General features: G+C 44.7%; 1 protein-coding gene across 3 annotated transcripts in view; it reads left to right on the plus strand.

Moving 5' to 3' along the window:
* LOC140193621 (solute carrier family 12 member 6-like) overlaps positions 1–15,426 on the plus strand; it is a 27,902-nt gene extending 12,476 nt beyond the window's left edge. For 2 of the 3 annotated variants that reach the window (XM_072250781.1, XM_072250780.1), the window contains 7 exons: positions 788–957; positions 2,604–2,735; positions 11,848–11,955; positions 12,678–12,716; positions 13,122–13,306; positions 13,456–13,589; positions 15,217–15,426. In XM_072250781.1, the coding sequence (XP_072106882.1) occupies positions 788–957; positions 2,604–2,735; positions 11,848–11,955; positions 12,678–12,716; positions 13,122–13,306; positions 13,456–13,589; positions 15,217–15,308 (860 nt within the window). In that variant the 3' untranslated portion in view covers positions 15,309–15,426. The remainder of the gene's footprint in view (positions 1–787; positions 958–2,603; positions 2,736–11,847; positions 11,956–12,677; positions 12,717–13,121; positions 13,307–13,455; positions 13,590–15,216) is intronic. The other variant, XM_072250783.1, reaches the window with a different exon arrangement.
* Positions 15,427–16,094: the final 668 nt, after the last annotated feature.

Genomic DNA, 16,094 nt, shown 5'->3' on the forward strand with positions numbered 1-16,094 from the left:
TCTCCCTCCTCTCCCTTCACCTCCCTGTCTCCCTCCTCTCCCTTCACCTCCCTGTCTCCCTCCTCTCCCTTCACCTCCCTATCTCCCTCCTCTCTCTTCACCTCCCTGTCTCCCTCCTCTCCCTTCACCTCCCTGTCTCCCTCCTCTCCCTTCACCTTCCTATCTCCCTCCTCTCCCTTCACCTCCCTGTCTCCCTCCTCTCCCTTCACCTCCCCGTCTCCCTCCTCTCCCTTCACCTCCCTGTCTCCCTCCTCTCCCTTCACCTCCCTGTCTCCTTCCTCTCCCTTCACCTCCCTCCTCTCCCTCCTCTCCCTTCACCTCCCTATCTCCCTCCTCTCCTTTACCTCCCTATCTCCCTCCTCTCCTCTCCCTTCACCTCCCTGTCTTCCTCCTCTCCCTTCACCTCCCTATCTCCCTCCTCTCCCTTTACCTCCCTATCTCCCTCCTCTCCCTCCTCTCCCTTCACCTCCCTATCTCCCTCCTCTCCTTTCACCTCCCTATCTCCCTCCTCTCCCCTCACCTCCCTATCTCCCTCCTCTCCCTTCACCTCCCTGTCTCCCTCCTCTCCCTTCACCTCCCTCCTCTCCCTTCACCTCCCTGTCTCCCTCCTGTCCCTTCACCTCCCTGTCTCCCTCCTCTCCCTTCACCTCCCTGTCTCCCTCCTCGCCCTTCACCTCCCCGGTCTCCCTCATCCCTCTCTTCCCTCACCCACTCGCCCTTCTTCCCACGCTGCCCCCAGCCTCCGCCTGTGCTCTAACCGGCCCTCTGACGGCGTCTCTGCTCCCAGGTACGGTGCGAGTGACCACGGCCGCACAGCTGGCCCTGCTGGTGCCCAAGAACATCAGCTTCTTCCCTGGGAACGGGGAGCCTTTCACCGAGGGCACTGTCGACGTCTGGTGGATTGTGCACGATGGGGGGCTGCTCATGTTACTGCCCTTCCTGCTACGCCAGCACAAGGTGAGGGGGTTCGGGGTGCTTAGGACGTGTCACCTGTGGCCGGGGGGGGGTGGGGTTCCTCCTCAGTCTGTCTCTCCCAATTCCACCACAACCTCTGGGCTCCACCCAACATCCCTGTCCGTCACTCAAAGTTCAAAGTAAATTTATTATCAAAGTACTCATATACAACCCTGAGATTAGATGAGATTATGAGGACTCGCAGTCCTCTTTTATTGTCATTTAGTAATGCATGCATTAAGAAATGATACAATATTCCTCCGGTGTGATATCACAGAAACACAGGAAAGACCAAGACTGAAAAAACTGACAGAAACCACATAATTATAACATATAGTTACAACAGTGCAACAATACCATAACTTGATGAAGAACAGGCCATGGGCACAGTAAAAAAGTTCAAAGTCTCTCGAATGTCCCACATCTCACGCAGACGGGAGAAGGAAGAAAACTCTCCCTGCCATACCCAACCACAGTCTGACTCTGAGTCGTCCGAAAACTTCGAGCTCTGATCAGCCCTCCGACACCGAGTGCTGAGCACCATCTCTGCCGAACGCTTCGACCCCAGCCTCGGTCGCCAGCAGCAGGCAAAGCCGGGGATTTTGGGGCCTTCCCTCCGGAGATTCTCAATTGCACAGTAGCAGCGGCAGCGAACTGGGCATTTCAGAAATTTCTCCAGATGTTCCTCTGTGCCTTCTCACGTCTGTCTCCATCAAATCAGAATTGTCCACGGCCCCTATTTAACAGATACGATATTATTTCAGCGGAGAGCTGCGCGTGCTGCGTCGCGCCGCCATCTTCTCATCCTGCCTTTAATTTTCTCATGGCATCCTCAATAAATCCATAATAAAATAATAACCAGAATAGAATCAGTGAAAGACCGCTCGAATTAGGAGTTCAACCAGTGTGCAAAGGACGACAAACTGCAAATACAAATAGACAGAACTATTAATAAATAAAAAAAAATCAGGAATGTGAGATGAAGAGTCTTTGAAAGTGAGTCCATAGGTTGTGGGAACAACCATAGGTGGTGGGCCGAGTGAAGTTATCCCCTCTGGTTCAAGAGCCTGATGGGTGTGGGGTAATAACTGTTCCTGAACCGGGTGGTGTGGGTCCTGAGGCTCCTGTACCTTCTTCCCGATGGCAGCAGTGAGAAGAGAGCATGGTCTGGGTGCTGGGGGCCCTGATGATGGATGCTACTTTCTGGTGACAATGATCCATGTAGGCGTGCTTCTGGATGGGGAGAGCTTTACCCATGATGGTCTCTCCCCACTCCCCTGTCCTTCTCCCCTCTCTACCCATCTCCCACACTCCCAGCGGTCTCTTGTCCTCTCCCCCTCCCAACCCAGGTTCCATCACTCTCCATTCCCCCCCCCCCCCACAGTTTGTCACATGTCATCTATCCCCATCTCCCCTCCCATGCTCTCTCCTTCTGTCCCCCACCACCTCCACCCACTGGTCTATCACTCGTCATCTCCTCCCCAACCTCGGCGCTCCACTGCCCATCTCTCAGCCCTCTGGTCTTTCACTCTCCATGCTTCCTGTCTCTCCAAATCCTGGTCTCCGCACTCCCAGACTGATCTCTCACCCCGTCCCCCACACCCCCATGTTGGTCTCTGACTCTCTGTCTCCCCTCTCCCCCCCACCAGGTATGGCGGAAGTGCAGTATCCGCATCTTCACGGTGGCCCAAATGGAGGACAACAGCATCCAGATGAAGGCAGACTTGGCCACCTTCCTGTACCACCTGCGCATCGAGGCCCAGGTCGAGGTGGTGGAGATGGTGAGTGCCTGCTTGTGGGAGAGGGAGTGGCCGAGATGTTTCCAAGGACAGTGCGATCAGAGAGGGTCCTGCTGACATTCTAGGGAGTGCGGAGATCAGAGGGGAGGTGTAGCTGGGATCATTGGAAGGACATTAAGGTGGGTAAGTCTTCAGGACCAGATGGGATCTACCACAAGGATACTGAGAGAGGATAGAGATTGTGGGGGCCTTGATAGAGATCTTCAGGCTCTCCTTAGCCTGTGGAGGTGAGGCTCAAGAGGAATAAAGAGTCGCTAATGTTGTTCCTTTATTCCAGAAGGGAAACAGGGATAATTCTGGAAACCACAGACTGGTGGATCTCCGTCAGTGGTGGGGAGGTTACCAGAGAGGCCTCTTAGGGATCGGTTTGATGAGCAGTTGGGAAACCAGGGCTTTGTGTGGGACAGGTTGTGGTTGAGTTCTTTGAGGAGATGATGAAGGTAGAGCTTTGGATATTGTCTACATGGACAACATGGTCCCTCATGGGAGGCTCATCCAGAAGATTAAGATGCACGAGATTCATGGTCAGTTGGCTGTCTGGGTTCCGAGTTGGCTTGTCCATTGAAGACAGAGGATAGTAGTCGATGGGACTTATTCTGGCTGGAGGTGTGTGACCACTGTTGTTCCACAGGGACCTGTGCTGGGTCCTCAGCTCTTTGAGATAAAAGTTCAAGTTCAAAGTTCAAAGTACATTTCTTTTGAAATCTTTTTATTATTATTATCCAAAATTAACAAGAGTACATCGAAGTAAGCAACACTTACAACGTCTCAAGAAAAAAACACTATTTTAAAGATTCAAAAAATTTTGGTGACAAAAAAAAAGAAAAATAAAGCCCTACTAAGCAAGAAAAAGTGAGAAAAAAAAACCCCATTAGGTGTTTAACCCTGGAGCCATGCGTCATACAAAAAGCTTCTAAAGATAAACATCAAACCGGCACCAAGCAAAAAAATGTACCAAAAATTTACAATTAGATCGTGGAGGAAATCTATCAATCAACTCAAATGATAGTAACGAGCCCCATCTTTTCTCAAGATCAAATAAAGGTTCAAAGGTTCAGCTTCTAATTTTCTCCAAACTAAGACATCGCATCACTTGGGAGAACCATTGTGACAAAGTGGGAGCTGATGTATCCTTCCACTTCAACAAAATGGCCCTCCTGGCTATCAATGTAACAAATGCAATAACATGTTGGTCAGACACAGAGATACTGTGGATAAAGTACATTTATTATCAAAGTATACCATATACAACCTTGAGATTTGTCTTCTTGCAGGCAGCCACAAAACAAAGAAACCCGATAGAACCTTTTAAAAATAAAACCACATAACAAAGACTGTCAGACTCCCAATACTTGGTAAAAAAGAAAGAATCATTGTGCAAACAATGAAAAAAGTACACAAATAACACACAGAATATTAACCGCTGAATCCCCAAAAGTGAGGCGACAGCCGCAAAGACACTTCAGCACTGAGGCAAGTGAAGCCCGTCCAGGAGCCCAATGGCTGCAGGCCACAGTCACAGAGCCAGTTCACGGCTGAGCTGAGCCCAATGGCTGCAGGCCACAGTCACAGAGCCAGTTCAGGGCTGAGCTGAGCCCAATGGCTGCAGGCCACAGTCACAGAGCCAGTTCAGGGCTGAGCTGAGCCCAATGGCTGCAGGCCACAGCTACAGAACCAGTTCAGGGCTAAGGTGAGTGCTGATGGCTGCAGGCCACAGCTACGGAACCAGTTCAGGGCTGAGGTGAGTGCTGATGGCTGCAGGCCACAGCTACGGAACCAGTTCGGTACTGAGACGAGTAAACCTTGCAGAGTAGTGAGCTGAACACCAGTTCGTCCTTTGCCCTCAGCCTTGATGTCTTGATCAAATTGCAAAGATAGTTTAGAAAAACTAAACAAAAACGCATGGAACATGGACCGCAAAGTGAGGCCACAGCTGCAGAACCCATTCAGCACTGAGGCGAATGAAGCTCCAGGCGGCAGGGCAACAACTGCTTCCAAACCCACTGGCATGGGGCCCAAGACTCCTGCACCTCCCGCACGATGGTAGCAGCGAGAAGAGGAGGATGGTCAAATGCAGGCAGACAGCGCTGAACTTCTGTTCATTTTCTGCTCTTGTTCCTGACAATTTTAATCTTGCTCGCCGCTCTCATTGGCGCAGAGTAAAAGAGCTGACGGGTTTGCCTTCTGCTATCAGGCCCTGACACTGCATCCACCCCCAGCGTTGGCCACCCCAGCCGTACCTGCACACTCCAGAGCCTAGTTGGCCGAAACCCCCAGGAGATCGCAAAAGCGCCAGATCATTTAGTTGGTTCAAAAGAACTTGCTTAAAAAGGAAATTGCAGGGGGGGATGTCACGTGATGACGTGGGATTGAGACGTGTAAATCCAGCTCTCCCGCAACAAATCAGTAAAGTACCGTTTAAATAAAACAAAGTTGGTAAATATTTTCTCAAAACTGTTTATAAACTTTGTAAGACTACTTTACGATATGCCTCCTAATCTGCAACAAAAGAAGTCTGCTGTTGCGAAGCAGCCGCGAGACGGGAAGAAAAAAGGGCCTACTGCAACGATGGAGCCTCGGACTCAGGTTGGATCTCCTTCAGTAGAACAGGGAGCAATGGCGGTGGCAACGGTTTCTCCGAAGAAGACACCGGAAATGCGCATGCGCAAATCGACACAATGCAAACCACAAGAACCGACACCCACTGCAATTGAAAATGACTCAGAGTCAGAATTGGACTCTGCAGAGAACACAGATGAAGAAGAAGAGGAAGAATTGTAAGCAAGTGGAAGTAAAGGAGATGATAGAGACATAAGAGAGGCTCTATTGCAATCAACGGCTGAATTAAGAAAAGTAAGAGAAGAGCTTAGAGATACGAAGAGGTGCTATAATAAAGTTATGGAAAGACAGGACAAAATGGAAAAGAAGCTTCAGAAGATGGAAAGAGAAATGGGGCTTATGAATGATAGAGTGGAAAAAACAGAAAATGATCTGCTTGTTTGGAACTCGGAAAGAAACCGACTCTTGGAGAAAGTGGATATGTTGGAAAATTTCAGTAGGCGTAATAATATTAAAATTGTTGGTCTTACAGAAGGTATGGAGGGAGAAAAGCCAATAGAATTTTTTCAAAGATGGATCCCGGATGTTTTGCAAATGGGAGAGGAGGCTCGACCAATTGAAATTGAGCGGGCACATAGAGCTCTAAGACCAAAACCAAAAGATGACCAATATCCACGATCGATTTTAATAAAATTCTTAAGATTTCAAGACAAGGAAAGGATTCTACAGGCAGCTGCTCGAGCTGCCAAAGATAGAAAAGGGCCATTGATAATTAAAGGGAACAAAGTTTTTTTCTACCCTGATATAAGTTACGAACTTTTGAAGAAAAGGAAGAAGTTTAATCCAGTGAAAAAAACCCTATGGGATCATGGTTATCAATTTATTCTGCGTTATCCTGCAACTTTGAAGATTTTTTTGCCTGGTGGAGAAAAAAGATCTTTTGATGACTACCAGAAAGCAGAGCAGTTTGTGCAAGATTTTCTGAATATTCACCAGATACAAGAACAAACTCAGGAGAGAGATAGATTGAAGATGAAGATTGGGTTAAAGAATGGACTTGTTGGATTTTTGAAGCTGGATGAATGTATAAATATATTATTAATTATATGAAGGGGGTAAGAAAGGTTAACACTGGAGGAAATTAGTTGGGAATAGTAATACTAATTTTGTCTATATATATATATAACTTTTTTTGTTGCGGGGGAGCTGGAAGAAGCACTGATTGATTGCTACGTTAATCATGTGTGCAAGCGTGGCTTTTGCCGCGACCCGTAAAATGGAGGGGGGTAGTGTTGTGTATCCTTTCATTCACAACATTAGTGGGGGGGTATTTTGTTTTTTCTTTTTTTTTCTACCTTTTTTTCTTTTTGCCTGGAAGGTTGGGGGGGGGAACACATAGCAACATGGTGAAGTTTAAAGAAATTCCCCAAGGAACTCTGAGAGTTGAGAAGATAAGTAATGTTTTAGATTGGAGTAACTTTGTTAAGAATAATGACTAATTTATTGAATTTTTTGAGTTTTAATGTTAATGGGCTTAATGGACCAGTGAAAAGAAAAAGAATCTTAACATATATTAAAAAAATGAAGATAGATTTAGCTTTTTTACAGGAAACGCACCTAACAGAAATAGAACATCAGAAACTAAAGAGAGATTGGGTGGGTAGTGTTGTTGCGGCTTCATTTAATTCAAAAGCGAGGGGAGTAGCAATTTTGATCAATAAAACGTTACCAATTAGAATACAAAATGTAATAACTGATTCTGCGGGGAGATATGTGATTATACATTGTCAACTTTTTTCCGAACTATGGACTTTTATGAATATTTATGCACCAAATGAAAATGATGCAAAATTCATACAAGAAGCTTTTTTGAATTTGGCGGATGCACATGAAAAAATATTAATTGGAGGAGACTTTAATTTTTGCTTAGACCCAGTCTTAGATAGATCAACCAAGGCTGTTATAAAATCGAAGGTAGTAAATTTAACTTTATCATTGATGAAAGATTTAAATTTGATTGATATGTGGAGAAGAATCAATCCTAAAGAAAGAGACTATTTGTTCTATTCTCATAGACATAAAACTTACTCAAGGATAGATTTTTTTCTATTATCAATGCATATTCAACACAGAGTGAAAAATATGGAATATAAAGCAAGAATATTATCAGATCATTCTCCTTTATTAATGACAATAATAATGGCTGACAAGGAAAAAGTGGCTTATAGATGGAGATTTAATTCAGCATTATTAAATCGTCAAGATTTTTGTGATTTTATGAAAAAGCAGATTCAATTTTTTTTGGATACAAATTTTCATTCAGTGGAGGATAAATTTATATTATGGGATGCGATGAAAGCATATCTTAGGGGCCAGATAATAAGCTATACGTCTAAAATTAAGAAAGAATATATGGCAGAACTAGATCAATTGGAAAAAGAGATTACAAGAATAGAAAAAGAATCTCAAAGATATATGTCAGAAGAAAAACGAAGACAACTTGTCAATAAGAAGTTACAATATAATACGCTTCAGACATATAGAACGGAAAAAGCAATTATAAGAACTAAACAAAGGTATTATGAGTTAGGTGAGAGAGCACATAAAATTCTTGCCTGGCAGTTGAAAACAGAACAAGCTTCCAAAACAATAAATGCAATTAGAACAAGGGCAAATAAAATATCTTATAAACCTCTTGAAATAAATGAAACCTTTAAAAATTTTTATTCTGAATTATATCAATCAGAATCCCAAAATGATGTTAATGAGATAGAAAGGTTTTTATCACAAGTTTCTCTTCCAAAATTGAATTTGGAAGAACAGAGGGGATTAGATATGCCTTTTACATTAAAAGAAGTTGAAGTAGCTTTAGGATCACTCCAAAGTAATAAATCTCCAGGAGAAGATGGTTTTCCACCTGAGTTTTATAAAAAATGTAAAGATTTATTATTTCCTCTTTTTATGGAACTAATATGTCAAGCAGAAAAAATACATAAACTTCCAGAATCTTTTTCAACAGCGATTGTAATAGTATTGCCAAAAAAGGACAGAGATCCTATGAAACCAACATCATACAGGCCTATTTCTTTATTGAATACGGATTATAAAATAATAGCAAAAATTTTATTGAATAGATTATCTAAATATTTACCAAAATTAATACATATGGATCAAACAGGATTTATTAAAAATAGACAATTGGCAGATAATGTAACTCGGCTACTCAGTATAATTCATTTGGCACAAAAAAGGGATGAGAAGAGTATAGTAGTAGCTTTGGATGCAGAAAAAGCATTTGATAGATTAGAATGGGATTTTTTATTTAAAGTATTAGAAAAACATGGGTTAGGAACATCTTTTATAAATTGGATTAAATCTTTAAATTCTAACCCTAAAGCTAAAGTAGTGACAAACTCTCAAATTTCAACACCATTCCAGTTAAAAAGGTCAACTAGACAAGGTTGTCCACTATCACCTGCTTTATTTGTATTGGCGATAGAGCCATTAGCAGAACTAATTAGAATTGATCCAGATATTATGGGTTTTAGAGTTAACCAAGAGGAATATAAAATTAATCTTTTTGCCGATGATGTTTTGATATATTTAACAAACCCACAACATTCGTTACATAAATTATCTTCTAGATTGGATGAATATGGGAAGGTATCAGGTTACAAAATAAGCTGGGATAAAGGTGAAATTTTACCTCTTACTAAAGGAGACTATAGTCAATGTCGATTAGTAACCCAATTTAGATAGCCGGTAAATGGTATAAAGTATTTAGGTATAAGACTTGATAATGATGTAAAGAATTTATATAAATTTAATTATTTGCCACTGTTGAAAAAAATTCAAGAAGATCTTGACAAATGGATGGTACTACCAATAACATTAGTAGGTAGAGTCAATGTTGTAAAAATGAATATATTTCCTAGATTACGGTATTTGTTTCAAACATTACCAATACAATTGCCACAGAAATTTTTTCAAGAGTTAAATAAATGTGTGAGAAAATTTCTTTGGAAAGGTAAAATGTCAAGAATATCATTGGAAAAACTGACATGTAAATTTGGGTTAGGAGGATTACAATTTCCAAACTTTAAAAACTACTATAAAGCAAATCAACTTAGATTTATTGCATCTTTTTTCAATGATCATAAAACCAGTATGGATTAAAATAGAACTAGACAAGATAGGAGAAAATAAACCTGAAGATTTTATATATAAATGAGAATCTAAATGGATACAGGAAAAGAAAGAATCTCCTATATTAACACATTTGATTGATCTATGGAATAAGATAAATGTTGATAAGGAAACACAGAAATCTCTATTAGCAAGGAGACCTTTGTTCCAAAACAGACTTATTCCTTTTACAATGGATAATCAACTTTTATATAATTGGTACCAAAAAGGGATTAAATTTATAGGAGACTGTTTTGAGCGAGGTATATTGATGTCATTTGAACAATTAAAGGATAAATATAAAATATCTAATAATACTTTCTTTTGTTACTTTCAATTAAGGGCTTACTTAATAGGTAAGCTGGGTCAAACAATGTTTTTGCCAAAGCCTAATGAAATTGAAATTTTAATTCAAAAAGGGAAAATTAAAAAATTTATTTCTTGTATGTATAATTTGATTCAAGACCAGACAATTAAACAAGGAATCCATAAGTCAAAGCAAAAATGGGAAACAGATCTGAATATTAATATTGATGAAACAAATTGGTCAAGACTTTGTCTTGACAGTATGACAAATACAATAAATGTTCGACTTAGATTAGTACAATATAATTTTTTACACCAATTATATATTACACCACAAAAAATAAATAGATTAAATTCAAATCTATCTGATAAATGTTTTCGGTGTAATCAAGAAATTGGTACTTTTTTACATTCTACTTGGTCTTGTTTTAAAATTCAACCCTTTTGGATAAATTTAAGAGTCTTATTGGAACAAATTACTGGAATTCAACTTCCACATAACCCTGTATTATTTCTATTAGGTGATATTGAAGGGATAAAACTGAAACTTAAATTGAATAAATATCAGAAAGAATTTATAAAAATTGCATTGGCAGTAGCTAAGAAGACAATAGCAGTTACTTGGAAATCTGATTCGTATTTAAGTATGGATTGTTGGAATAATGAAATGGCTAGTTCTATTCCACTTGAAAAAATTACTTATAATTTAAGAGATAAATATGTAACATTTTTGAATATTTGGCGCCCTTATTTACAAAAGATAGGATGGCATATTTAAGTGCTCCAATAAAGATTTTGGTCACTTGGGGAAAGTAACGAATAATTATACCAAATTTATTTTGAATCCCATGGAGCATGTGGAAACCTTCCAACACCCAGGCGGTTCTTTTCTTTTTTTTTCTCTTTCTTTCTTTTTAGGTAGGACTATATATGTGGGGGGGGAGGGTTAAGGGGAGGGGGGGTGGGTAGATTTTATCTTTTCATGTATTCTTTTTGAAAATATAATAAAAATTATATAAAAAAAAAAGGAAATTGCAGACTGCAGCAATCACAGTTCAGAAGTACGTCTACTAGAGTATCTAGTAGTTTTGTAAGGTATTTGCAAAACGTCGCCGTAGGTCACTGGTGGCATTTATATGAAATATGAATGATCTGGATGAAAATGTACAGTAGTTGGGGGGTTACTAAGTTTGCAGGTGACACAACGATTGGTGGTGTTGTGGACAGTGGGTGTGAACTGCTAAAGAATATATCGGGACAGAAATGGGCAGAGAAATGGCAGATGCTGCTTAATCCAGGCAAATATGAGGTCTTGCATCTTGGAGAGATCAAACGTAAAGGGACAAAACACAGAATCCTTAAGAGTGTTGATATACAGAGGGGTCTTGGTGTCCAAGTCCACATTTCCCTGAAAGTGACCTGTCAGGTTGACAGAGTGTTATCGAAGCATGTAACTTGCTTGCCTTTAGTAGTTGGGTCATTGGGAAGTTACGTTGCAGCTTTATAAATCTGCATCTGGATATTGCATTCAGCCCCAGAAGCCCCATCATAGGAAAGCCATGGGGGCTCTGGAGAGGCTGCAGGAGAGGTTCACCAGGATGATGCCTGGATTAGAGGGCAGAAGCAATAAGGAAAGGTTGGACAAACTTGAGTTGTTTTCTTTGGAGTGGTGCGGGCGGAGAGAAGACCTGATAGAGGTTTATAAGATTATGAGAGGCAGAGGTGAGAGGTATTTTTTTCTCCAGGGTGGAAACGTCTAATCCCAGAGGGCGTGCAGTTAAGGTGAGGAGATAAGTTCTAAGGAGATGTGTGGGGCAAGTTTTTTTAGTCCAAGATGGTGGGTGAGTGCTTGGGTTGCACTGCCAGGGGTGGGTAGTGGAGGCAGGTATGATAGAACGATCACAAAAGGCTCTTAGAGAGGCGTGTGGATGTGCAGGGAGTGGAGGCATAAGGGGTTAATTTAGTTTGACACTGTGGTCAGTACCTACATTGTGGGCCAAAGGGCCAGTTCCTGCATTCTGACTCCTCTGTCCTCCCAACCCAGCACGATAGCGATATTTCAGCCTACACCTACGAGAGGACGCTGATGATGGAGCAGCGATCCCAGATGTTGCGCCAGATGAGGCTGTCGAAAACTGAAAGAGACCGAGAGGTAACGTCCCACAGATCAGGCCTGCCACACCTACCTTCACATCTTATGTCCCACACCAGCTTGTGTACATAGGGGGCTCGGGTGGGGTGGGTACCCAAAGTAATATACCCGGGAGTGGGTTACAGGTTGGGATCTGATCCAGAGGTTCGGGGATTTTTATATAGAATAACAGATCCCTGGGAGTTGGTTACAGACTGGGATCTGATCCAGGAGTTCAGCGGGGTTTATATAGGGAATAACAGATCCCCGGGAGTTGGTTACAGACTGGGATCTGATCCAGGGGTTCAGGGGGGTTTATATAGGGAATAACAGATCCCCGGGAGTTGGTTACAGACTGGGATCTGATCCAGGGGTTCCGAGGGGTTTATATAGGGAATAACAGATCCCCGGGAGCAGATTATAGGCTTGGATCTAATCCAGGGGTTCACAGGTTAGAGATAGAATAACAGATCCCCAGGAGTGGGTTACAGTTTGGGATCTGATCTGGGTGTTTGGGGGGTGTTATATATAGAATAACAGATCTCCGGGAGTGGGTTACAGGCTGGGATCTGAGCCGGGTGTTTGGGGGGTTTATATATAGAATAACAGATCTCCGGGAGTGGGTTACAGGCTGGGATCTGATCCAGGAGTTCCGGGGTGGGGGGTTGGTGTGGGTGGGTGCGGGTGTTTAGGTAAGTTTTGTGCCCGGACTGAGCGATCGTTAAACAAGTCTCTCTCCTCAGGGAATCACCAGCTCCTTCAGCAGTCTGCCTGTCCCACAAGTCAGTACACGTTTTACCTCGCTCTCCGCTTTTCGCTGTGTTGACCAGTAGTTGGTCGGGGGTTGTGTGTTGTGGGGTGGGAGTTGTACGCCAGCTTGTTGTACCTCGTTTTAGCTCTCTGTCCAGCTGCTGGTAGTGTTAGAACTTTGCTTTCTGCTCCTGCTTGCTTCATCCTGTTGGTTCATATTTTTTAATTTGTGTTGTGTGTGTGTGTGAGAGAGAGAGAGAGAGAGAGAGAGAGTATGCACACACTCACTCTAACAATACAGACCTCTTATCCCACAACACTGAGTCCCTCCCTCCCTCCCCCACGGCCTCTCCTCCCCTCCTCGTCCCTCGCTCTATCCCCACAATCCCTCCTCCTGGTCCAGGTTCACTGCTGTCTAACCCCTGCCTCCCCCCCAGGCGCAGCTGGTAAAGGATCGGAACTCGACGCTGCGGCTGGCCAGTCTGGGCTCCGACGAGGAGGACGAGGCCGATGGAATTCCCGACCGGATCCAGATGACCTGGACCCGGGACCGGTACCAGGAACCGCAGCGGAGCCGATGCCAGACCCCCGATGGCTTCCGGGACCTGATGGACATCCGCCCGTGAGTCCGGTGGGAGGGCAGGGAGAGCTGGGGAGGGGTGGAGAGAAAGAGGGAGGGGAGGAAGGAGGGGGAGGTGGGGAGTGGTAGGAAAGGGGAGAGCCAGGGTGGACTGTGGCGTCTCGTCGTGTAATGGATGCCATTGTCCGCAGTGACCATTCCAATGTCCGGCGGATGCACACGGCGGTCCGGTTGAACGAGGTCATCGTCAACAAATCCCACGATGCACGGCTGGTTCTGCTCAACATGCCAGGCCCCCCAAGGAACAGCGACGGTGATGAGAACTGTATCCTCCCTGTGGCTGCTGGGGTAGTGGGTCTGCAAGTGAGGAGGGGGGTGTGGTGTGTGGGGGTTGGTTGTTTTCTGTGGAGTGCTGCAGACTGAGGGGAGATCTGATAGAGGTTTATGAGATAATGAGAGGCAGAGATAGAGTGGGCTGAGTAAAATGTCTAATACTAGAGGGCATACATTGAAGGTGAGAGGGGGTAGGTTCAATTGGGAATGTGAGGGTTAAGTTTTTTTACTCAGAGAGTGGTGGATGCTTGGAATGTGCTGCCTGGTGTGGTGGTGGAGACAAATACATTAGAGGCTTTTAAGAGACATTTTGGATAGGCACATGGATGTGAGGAAGGTGGAGGGATATGGACATGGTGTAGGTAGGAGGGATTAGTGTTTGGGTGTTTTGGATTTGTTTTTCAGGTGGTTCAGCACAACATTGTGGGCTGAATAGCCTGTTCCTGTGCTGTACTCTCTTCTCCTTTTATCCTACCGTCGCCTTTGGCGACGATCTTTGCATCCTCACAGGCCTCGGGAGGAGTACCGGAAGATTGGAGGGTGGCAAATGTTACTCCTTTGTTGAAGAAAGGTCATGGGGATAATGCTGGCAATTACAGTGAGTCTTACATCAGTGAAATGTAGACTGTTGCAGAGGATTCTTAGAGACAGGATTTACATGCATTTGGAGAATTGTAGGCTGATTAGGGACTGTGTGTCTGTGTCTGCCATAAGATAGAGGGTCAGAGTTAGGACGTTCCCCTCCCTCTGCTTCCCTGTTCAATCACTGCAGATTTTCTTTTTCAAACCCCATTCTCCTACCTTTTCCCCCACTTCCCGATCAAGAACCCATCAATCTCTGCCCTAAACACACCGAATGACTCGGCCTCCATAGCTTTCTCTGGCCACAGCTTAACTATCCTCTGAAGAAATCCCTCAACTCAGTCCTGAAAGGGTCGTCCCTCCATCCTGAGTCCGTGCCCGTGGATCCTGGAGTCTCTCCCCTGCTGATGGAGACAAAGTCTCCATGCCCACCCCTATCTCCCACCAAACAAAGGACCCAGCTCACACCGGGGTCGGGCACGCAACACAGAAACTGGTTCCCCTCATTGGACACCTCACATTCCAAAGCACCCGTCATCTCTAAACACAGAAAGACCATTACGTTAGCAGTGAAACCTTTCCCAGGGTGTTACACTATAAATTGCAAAATAATTAAATGGTGTAAAAGGTACTGTTCGAGGACCATTCAGAGGGGAAGAAGCTGTTCCTGAATGGTTGAGTGTGTGCCTTCCTGATGGTGATCACAAATAGAGGGTATCTGCTGGATGGTGAGGGTCCCTAGGGATGGATGCTGTGCTCTTGAGGTAGCGCCTCGATGGCGGGGAGGGTCAGACCTGTGATGGAACGGGCAGAGTGTACAACCCCCTGTGACCTCGTGTGATCTTGTACATCAGAGGCTCCAAAGCAGACAGCATGACGCAACTAGTCCTAGAGCTCTGCACTCTGTATCGGTAGAAGTTTGGAAAGGCCCTGGGTGGGGGGACGGGGTCGCGCGTGTGAGTGTGCGTGTTCTGTGCTTCAGTTGGGATGGGCGCCCAGGGCAGACTTCCCCTCCCTCTCCTTGACCTTCCCACCAGACATGGAGTTTCTGGAGGTGCTGACCGAGGGACTGGAGCGTGTGCTGCTGGTCCGAGGAGGGGGCTGCGAGGTTATCACCATCTACTCCTAGCCCCACCCCACCCTCGGCACACAGCAAGATCCCAGCACCGGCTGGACCGGGCCATGGAAGGGGCTGTGGTGGTGGTGGTGGGGGAGACACTTACTGGGTAGGGAGATGGGGAAGAGTGAGGGAGGGGGAAGATTGGGCGGGGAGAGATGGGAAAAGGAGAGGTGATGAAGGGAGAGTTGGGGAGAGGGAAGGAGAATGTGGGAGGAGGGAGGAGAGGGAGCTGAGTGCGGGGGAAGGGGAGAGTGAGGGAGGGGGCGGAAAGGGAGGGTAGGTAAAGTGGAGGTAGTGGGGGAGGGGATATTGGAGGGTAAGTGAGAGGTGTGGGGTCAGAGAGGAAGTTTGGGCAGGGGAGTTTGGGTCAGGACTGGCCTCTTAGCTCCATCTCCTCACTCCACCCTCCTCCATCTCCTCGTTCAGCCCTGGGTTTTCAGGGTTTGGAGTTTGGGAGTCAGGGGTCAGGAGTCAAAACTGGGTGGGGTTCAGGGGTCAGAGGTTCTCTGGGAGTCCAATAAAAACTTGATGAACACTGGCTGACTGTTGTGACTGCTCTTTCTTCACTGGTCTGGGTCATAGAGAAATGCAACACAAAAACAGGTCTTTCGGCCCATCTGCTCCTCACTGAAACATTATTCTGCCTAGTCTCATCGATCCATAGCACTCCATAACCCTCCCATCCAGGTACCTGTCCACGCTTCCCATGAACCCACATCCACCACCTCTGCTGGAAGCTCGTTTCACCACACAAGGAGTGAAGAGGTTACTCTTAAACATTTCACCCTTCACCCC

The sequence above is a fragment of the Mobula birostris genome, unplaced genomic scaffold (assembly GCF_030028105.1).
Source record: "Mobula birostris isolate sMobBir1 unplaced genomic scaffold, sMobBir1.hap1 scaffold_619, whole genome shotgun sequence".
NCBI lineage: Eukaryota > Metazoa > Chordata > Chondrichthyes > Myliobatiformes > Myliobatidae > Mobula > Mobula birostris.